General features: G+C 61.0%; 1 protein-coding gene across 1 annotated transcript in view; it reads right to left on the reverse strand.

The window, feature by feature from the left end:
• Positions 1-8,473, reverse strand: part of QRICH2 (glutamine rich 2) — a 31,858-nt gene that overhangs the window by 2,862 nt on the left and 20,523 nt on the right. The window contains exons 6-18 of the mRNA XM_029927087.1: positions 7,399-8,469; positions 6,789-6,865; positions 6,151-6,248; positions 5,526-5,640; positions 4,534-4,788; positions 3,458-3,580; positions 3,285-3,359; positions 2,925-3,089; positions 2,713-2,834; positions 1,981-2,046; positions 1,598-1,699; positions 675-878; positions 150-297 (exon numbers count right to left, since the gene is read on the reverse strand). Coding sequence (XP_029782947.1) covers positions 150-297; positions 675-878; positions 1,598-1,699; positions 1,981-2,046; positions 2,713-2,834; positions 2,925-3,089; positions 3,285-3,359; positions 3,458-3,580; positions 4,534-4,788; positions 5,526-5,640; positions 6,151-6,248; positions 6,789-6,865; positions 7,399-8,469 — 2,621 coding nt within the window. The remainder of the gene's footprint in view (positions 1-149; positions 298-674; positions 879-1,597; positions 1,700-1,980; positions 2,047-2,712; positions 2,835-2,924; positions 3,090-3,284; positions 3,360-3,457; positions 3,581-4,533; positions 4,789-5,525; positions 5,641-6,150; positions 6,249-6,788; positions 6,866-7,398; positions 8,470-8,473) is intronic.

Consider the following 8,473-nt stretch of genomic DNA (forward strand, 5'->3'; position numbering starts at 1 on the left):
TGGCCAGCGTGCCATTCTCCCCAGCAACGCGGGGACCAGAGGCTTTAGCTGGAACCGCCCTTCTGGTGACAGACTTAGGGTGGTTTTTCCAGAATGACTGGGGAATTCGGGGTCACGTCGGGGCCCTGCTCCCAGGCAGCACCACCGACCTTCACGGCGATCTGCATCTCCTCTGTGGGGCACAGGCCCTGTGACAGGTGCTGCAGGCGGGTGCGGAGGTAGGGGTAGGTGAGGGTGTGGCTGCCCCCACAGTGCCGTGGCATGCTCGAGTAGGTATAGTTGGCCGCATTGGGCACCCTGCCATGAGACAGCAGGGTCACCAGGAGCAGCCAGATGGGGGTGGGGCAGCAGTCTGTGGGTGGGTGGGGCCTCTGGGAGCCAGGGCGGGAGCAAGGGACAGGGAGGGGCAGAGCAACCTCGCTGTGTCGCTGCCCAGTGACTCTGAAGACCCCTCTTTCTCCCCCTCACCCCCACATGCGCACGCATGTACACACACGCACACACACATACACACATGTGCACACACACACGCACACTCGAGCGCACTCTCCCTCCCTCCCGCTCGGGCAGGGCTTTGGGTGAGACGTTCACACGGGCGGTTGTGCAGTGCGTGGGCAGAAGCCGAGCCCCAGGGCAGGGAAGGGGGGCTGGGGGGGCGGGCTCTGTGGTCCTACCTTTTGTGGCAGGGGGAGCTCAGGCACGGTGCCTGCAGAAGCTCGTGGATCATCTGGCTGTTGACCTTGACTGAGCCTCCAAAGTGGACCCGCACCTTCTCAATGTCCATCAGCATCCTGGAGTGCATGGTGCGCAGGCGCCCCACGCTCCGCTCCGTGCCCGCGAAGTCACCCCGATGGAAGGTGGTGCAGCCCAGCTTTAGGCTGGGGTGGGGCGCAGGCAAGCGGAGGGGTCAGGCGGCTGCACCAGCTGGAGCCCACATTCAGACAGACCCCAGCCCTCTCCCCCTCTTTGTGCCTCTCTAATCAGGATGGCCTGTGGGCAGGAGCCCTTTCCATAGCACAGGCTTCCCCTGAGGGGAGATAGTGCAGAACAGCCGAACGAACGGGGAGAAGCCCAGCGACACCAGCTAAGGTTGGGGGTCCCTGTCCCGGGCATGTAGCCCTGCCTGCCGAGAACACCCAGGGCTCCAGAGTGCAGTTTGAAACCACCCTACTGCCGAACCCCCATCCTTGGGAGGTGGAAATGCGCGGGGAGGAGGGCAGGAGCCCGGGGCAGTGTGCACATGTCCCCACCCCCTCCCCCACATTCACTGAGCCAGCCCTCTGGCGGCTGATGTCTGACCCCTCCCTCACCCCCCAGCTGGGGTTGCTGAGACAACTGAAGCCCCGGGGTGGGGGGGTTGGGGAGGTAAAGAGGAGCGCCCTCAGACAGCCAGCACCCTTGGCAATGTCCACCAAGACCCCCAACAGGGACTCAAAGGCAGGTGGTGACCAGGGCTTGGGTCTTTGTCCTCCTGGGAAGAGGGCGCTAGCCCCAAAGTTACTCTAGTGGCTCCCCTGTCCCAGCCAGGAGAAGGCCCCCTCCGCACCCCTGCGTCCCCTGCAAAGCCCTGCACAGGACCCCGCCAGCCCGTCCTTACTTGCGGCTCTGCTGCCGGATCTGCTCCAGTTCAAAGACCATGTAGGGGCGGGTGGAACAGTGCCCGGGCAGGCCTGGGCCCATGGGAATCACAGGGATCATTCTGGGCGGACACAGAGAGAAGAGGAAGGTTGGGGAGTGAGAAATCCCGTTGTACAAATCTGGCACTCCGCTCTCCGCGCCTGAGGAGCCTTCCCGTCCCGGGTCCGGCGGAGGGAAGGCCGGGGGGCCGGCAAGCGGTCAGGCCTGCAGGAACGGACCCATGGGAGAGGAGACGGGGCAGGACAAGAGCTGGAGGTATGTAGGCAGCGGAGGAGATACAGCCCCGCTGTGCCCGCCCTCGTTATGGCCACCCGCTGGGGTTGGCCAGGTGCGAGCACTCACTGTCCAGGCACAGGCGTCTCCAAGGGACGGTCACAGGAGAGGCAGTGGAAATGTGCCAAGAGCTGCCTGTGAGGAGTGGGAGACAGAGGGTGAGAGTCCTGCCCAGAGGGTCTGGAATGGGCGAGATGGAGCAGGCAGAGGGCTTGGCCCCGCCGCAGGCCAAGCAGCTGGAAGGCCAGCTCGCCAGCGTGGCACACCCCTAGCCACTAGAGGCAGGTCCGGCCCTGTCCCCTGGGAACACGCGAGCTCCTAGACGTGCCTGCTTCTGGGTGCTCGTCCAGCACCCACCCGTCCTAACCCAAAGCCCGCAGGGTTTCCAAGGGTCCCTGAGGGATGCCCTGTGTAAAGCTCGGGGGCCCCCTGGTGGCCAATGATGGAAATCCTGGGATTTCAGCCTGCCGCGGGCTGGGCCCCCCAGGACCAGGCTCAGATCTGGGGACTGTGGGCGCCTCCCTGTCACAGCCGCCCAGCAGAGCACACCCAGCACCAGGGAGCCCTAGCCTCCCCCCACCCCTCCTCCCTCGGTCCGCTGTGGTCATCGCTTAGCCTAATGTGGAAGAGCTTTTCAAGCTCCCAAATTCTGTCAGTCCACCTTTGGGGTGGCCCCGTGGGATCAGCCGCCCCTCCCAGAGCACACTGCGTGGGAGCTGTTGGTCCGGGGGGCCCCCAGAACGCCCTGCCTAGTCCGCAGTGTGTGCCAACCCCGCCCCCACACTGTCGCCCAGGCCTCGCCTCCGCATGACCGCTGCCTCGTCCGCCTGGTAGTGTGGGGGGCGCTCTTTGAGCTGCTGCCGCAAGGCCTTCCACCGATCCTCCAGCAGCTGCTTCACGGGGTCCAGCTCCAGGCGGTCCAGCTGCGGGGGAAGGGCGGGGGCAGTGAGCTCTGGGGGGGCGGGGCTGGGGGGCGCCCTGCGGACCCGGAGGAGAGCTGCCGCGGCCCTCACCTTGCTGTCCATCTCCAGCAGCAGCTTGTCCAGCATCTTGTGCCAGTCCTGCTCCTGGCGGTTCATCTTCGCCATCAGCTCCTGCATTATGTGGTTCAGCTGCTCCGTGGTGGCGTCAAACTGCACCCGGCTCACTTTGGCCTCCAGGGCGCTCCTGTCAGCTTTCTGCCCAGAAAGAGAGGAGGGGGTTCCCCCAGATGAGAGCGAGAGCCGTGGAGGGGTCGCAGTGCCCCGTGAGGCATCGACCCTGGTCATTGAGACCCCCACCCCCACCCCCAGAGGCTCCCCTCCACGCCTGGCCTTCGGGAGAATGGCCAGTGAGATTCCCTGGGACCCGGTGGCTCTGGGCCGGGCCCTTACCACGTCCATCTCCATCTCCAGGTGCTCCCTGTTGGCCTTTTCCTTCTCGAGCTTCTCTAGACCCTGGTACAGCACCTGGGAGGCAGAAGCGGCAGAGAATGAGGAGCAGGAAGCGGTCGGACACACACACACACACACACGCCCCCGCCCCAGCCGCCCCGCTGGCCGCTCACGTCAATGTCCTTCTGCTTCTGCCGGTGGTTCTCGATGAGGCTGCTGGTGGTGATGTTGAGCTTCTCACAGTCGCCCTGCACCTGCAGGATGGCCCTCTGGACTTGGCCCAGCAGCTCCTCATCCTGTGGCCGGAGGCAGAGATGTTGGCTGCTGCCCCTTGAAACGTCGCCCAGCAGGGGAGGCTGATGTCGGACCCCGTCTGGCTCTCCTCCACAGCCTCCCCCTGCAGTGGGGAGCCTCTCTGCCTCTTCCGTACGGCCCCCTAACTGGATGTGAGCTTCAGTCTCCCCCTCCCCACAGACTAACCCTGAGGGGACTGGCCCGCCGCTGGGGGAGACCAATGAGCTCCCCTGTGGCCTCTGGTCTCCCCATCTGCCCTGGGCTGGGTCTGAACTTGAGAGTCCAAGAGGCAGGACTCAGGGCCTTGCGACTTCTCCCTGCCCCTACCAGCAAGCCTGGCCTTTGGTGGGGAATTAAGAAGGGTGCTGGAGGGGCGCCTGGGTGGCTCAGTTGCTTAAGCGTCCGGCTTTGGCTCAGGTCATGATCTCATGGTTCGTGGGTTCGAGCCCCACGACGGGCTCTGTGCTGACAGCTAGCTCGGAGCCTGCTTCGGATTCTGTGTCTCCCTCTCTCTCTGACCCTCCCCTGCTCACGCTGTCTCTGTCTCTCAAAAATAACATTAAAACATTAAAAAAAAAAAAAGGGTGCTGGAGGGCTGGCACGAAGGGGACTTAATGAGCCCTAAAGCTATGCCAGTGTCCCCTCACCTAAGGGACACGAATGCATGGCTCCCCACCTCGGCCAGCTCTGCCGTCCACCCCTACAGAGCTAGTTCTTCCTCATTGTCTCCTGTCCCCAAGGCTAGCTCTGTTGCTGTCCCCACGGTGACCCAGTGAAAGGACCCGGGACCACTGTGGGGTCACTACAGGGCTTCACATGGAACACTGGCCCTGAGGCCAGTTAAATCTCCAGCAGCCACGCCCTGCTCTGTGGGCCTCTGAGCTGTGGCTCCCCACTGGGGGCTGCGTGTGGCCACAGGAGGCAGGGGTGGGGGTGAGGGGTCAGCAGGAATCACCTGTCTCTGGAGCTTGGCCTTCTTGGATGGCCGGGCGGCGGCCAGACTGGTGACTATGTCTTGGAGCTCCTCATAGCGTTGCACCAGCAGGCTGACCTGATGGCTCAGGTCCAGGCTACAGGAAGGGCAGGTGGCCTGGGGGTCAATCTCGCCAGGCGTCGGGGCTACCGGCGTCTTGCGAGGAGCCATGCTCATGGACAGCAGCGTGGAGGACGAGGCCAGCATGTTCTCGATGATCATCCTGAGCTTGTCCAGCTGGGCGGGGGCGAGAAGGCAGGTGCAGGGCCGTGAGGGAGGCACGGCCACCTGCTGTCCACACCGCCACTGCTAAGTGTGGACGTTCTGCCCCTCCTGGGCGGCCCTGGAGGCTGCTGAGCTCAGCCATGAGGCTTGGAATGATCGGGGACACTCGGACACTTCTGCTCCTCCTCAGGCCCCGCGTTGGACAACTGGCTTTGGGGTCATAAAGTGGAACACGCCGGTGCTCTGGGAAAACTTGGAAATGACCCAGAACGGGGTCTGCAGCACGGAAGGGCTCCTCACACGAGTCCCCTCAGCCCAGTGGCTTTTCCTATCCGATCGCTCCGCAAGCGCTCACAGGTCTGTCTTGGACCAGACACTCCTCAGTGGGGACATTCTGGGGTGACCAAGGATAGCATCGCTCAAGATTTAAAGGTGAATGGGGAGGTGTCTGGGTGGCTCAGTGGTTAAACTCCGACTTCAGCTCAGGTCACAATCTCATGGTTCATGGGTTCAAACCCCACATTGGGCTCTGCCTGCTTTGGATTCTGTGTCTCCCTTTCTCCTTGCCCCTCCCCACTTATGCTCTGTCTCTTTCTCTCTTAAAAATAAATAAACATGAAAAGAACATTAAGTGCGTGAAAAGAGAGTGGGAGGAAACTTTTGCAAATCACGTGTCAGGTAGCTCTGCCGTGGCAGCCTCCGCCGAGAAGGGGCCTGATCCCTGCAGATGGAGAGCACAGAGTCCTCACCTGGTCCTGCAGGTACACGGAGATCTCAGAGACTGAGTGCTCCATGCTGACCTTGCCCCGCTCTTGGCTCTCCCTGAGTTCTGCCAGCTCCTTCTCAATATCGGCCACGGTGACTCTGAATGATGTGCAGGGGAAACGGCTTAGCCCCGCCACCTGCCTGCCCCAAGGGCCCAGGCCCACTGGGCCCACCCGGGGTCCCGAGTAAGACACACACCAGGACTCTCCCACCTGCCCTACAGCAAGTCCCGTCTAGGGAGTCCTCGGGGCTGCGTGTCCCGGAGGTGGGTGCCCGTCTGCTGGTATGAGAAGTTTCTAGGGGGTGAGAGCCGGCACCACAAAGTGAGGGCTCCACGGGGCTCTGGCAGACGCCCTCCTACAGCCCCCAACTGCAGAGAGAGACTGGCTGCTCTTTTCCTTCCCAGCCCTGGTGCTGAGCCATTTTAAGAACCTAGGGAATTTCCATCAGCAGCTTGAACTAGACAACGGACACCCTGAGGGGCAGACACAGTCCGGGTCAAAGACAGGGCCCAATTCAGACTGTGAGCGGACCCAAGGCTGCCGTCACCTCCTTGGCTGGGCATAGGTGACCCCAGGACACAAGCTGCCCTTGGCAGGGGCGTTTTACCTGAGGATTCCCAGCTGCACGCTCAGCTCATCCTCTTTCATCTCTTTTCCTATTTCCGGCTCCACGTCGCCCTCCAGGAGCTTCTGCATTCTGTCCACCTGCAAACCCAACGGAAGGACAAGGTCAGGCAGGCTGAAGTTCTTCACTTTCTGAACATGCCCCCCCCACAGCCTGAGCAGGCCGCTTTCCCAAGATCTGGTCCCGATCCTGTCCTTTGTTCTAACAAGAGCCATCCATCAGCGTGTGCCTTCTGGACACCCGGCTGTCCATCTATCCATCCGCCCCGGGCATGTGGACAGCTGGCATTGGGCTGAAGGTCTAGCAGCTCCTCGCCATGACAACTGGCCCCGGTCAGCCCCACAGACTTGGATCCAAGGCCGCTGCAGGGACGGTGGGCTTTGCTGGAAAGGGCCACATGTAACGGAAGGGGCACAGGCCTCCTTGTTGGCTCAGCTGAATCTTAACAGCTTTGAGCGTCAGGTTTTAGATCCAGGAAGTGAACATGGTGATCCTTGAGGTGCGTTTCCTAGCTGAGGAGTTTGTAAAGATCAGTGAGAGGACTAATCTATCGAAATACAAGTGCAACGTGGGACTGCTGGCGCTCCAAAGGCAAAGTGCGTGGACCTTCCCTTACTTACTTTTGCTTTTTCCTGCCGCACTTCTTTGGTCAAGGTCTTCAGCTGTTCCTGCAGGTCAGGCGATATAGTCTTTTTGACTATGAAAAATGGAGGCCTTGTAGTCAGAAGGGTGAGCTCTCCGGCAGGCTCCCCATCCGAGCCCCCACAGTGAGGCCACCCCAGAGAGCAGCAAGATGCACCTGCTCTCCCTGGCGACTGGGGGGAGGGGACAAGAACAGGAGAGGGGGGCGTTTTCACCCCATGAAACACCCACCTGGGGCTTAACATCCTCAGGGGCTTTGGGACTGTTGACCCACACTTCCCACCCAGCTCTCAAATCTTAATTGTTCTCTGGTCCCACAGCTGGGAACAAAGGTGAAGGTGAATTCTTCCACGTCCTCCCCGCCCCCACCCTAGGGTGCTACTGCCGCTCTCGCTCACGGTCCTCAGCTGCATCAGGATCACCTCACTCCTCTGCTGAGCCTTCTTCACACCTACTGGTTTAATTCCAGCTTTTGGCCCCCAAAGGCCATGGAAGAACCAAGGCTATGAGAAACTCAGGGGCCAGGGGAGGAGACCAGGGGGAGATTAAAACAGACAATGGTCCGTCCTCCGCACAAGCGGTACCTACCCATGAGCGTAAGCAAGTACTGTAACTTCTGTAGGTCGGTCTGGCCAGCCTGCTCCTCCTCCAGCTCGCTCATCTTCTCCTTGAGCTCTACGTAAAGGCCAATGAGCTCTCCCATCAGATGAAATGTTTCCATTGCTATGGGGAAGCTGGGGTACAATTTCTCCAGTGACTCATGTCTTTCGCTGTGGATATCACTCCTTTCCGATGCGACTCGATAGAGATCGTGGAGAGAGACTGTGCTCTTGGCAAAGGTGGCTTCTTGGCTTGGGGTAGTCTGGGCAGGCTGGTCTGAAGTATATATTTGTTTTGGATCCAAACTGACCTGGACATACTGACTTACCCCAGGGAAGCCTGGGCCACGAGGGCCAGGATACATCAGGTCATGGGATTCTGCGATAGAGAATGGACGGTCCTGCTGGTCTGCGCTTGGTTTTATCTGGCCACGCTGGTCTATGCCAGGGTGTATCAAGCCTTGCTGGTAAGTTTCTGATATACCCTCTTGGGCAGCACCTGGTGATGCCGAGCCTTGACTGGCGAGGGGCGGTGACACCTGGCCATGGTGACCTTTCTTAGGAGGTATGCCCTGCTGATATGGATCAGGCGATACAAATCTTAGAGACTCTTGGTGGACTGTTGGAGAGCCACGAAGCCCTGTGTCTGGTGGTGTCAAGCCTTGTTGGTCTACACCAGCTTTCCTCAAGCCTCGGCGATCAGGACCAGGCTTCACGAAACCACGAGGATGGGCACCAGGCTGGACCAAACCACGAGGATGGGCACCAGGTGGAACCAAACTTTGTGAATAGGCACCAGGTTCTACTAAACCGGGCTGACCTGCACCAGACTGGACCAAACCGGGCTGACCCATTTGAGGTTGGGGCAAATCAGGCGGACCTATACCAGGTTGCACCAAACCTCGCTGATCCATGCCAGGATGGACTAAACCACGCTGATCCATTCCAGGCTGCCCCAAACCGGGCTGGCCTGCCCCAGGCTGCCCCAAACCGGGCTGAGCTGCCCCAGGCTGCCCCAAACCGGGCTGAGCTGCCCCAGGCTGCCCCAAACCGGGCTGAGCTGC

Source organism: Suricata suricatta, chromosome 17 (genome assembly GCF_006229205.1).
Source record: "Suricata suricatta isolate VVHF042 chromosome 17, meerkat_22Aug2017_6uvM2_HiC, whole genome shotgun sequence".
In the NCBI taxonomy this organism is placed as follows: Eukaryota; Metazoa; Chordata; class Mammalia; order Carnivora; family Herpestidae; genus Suricata; species Suricata suricatta.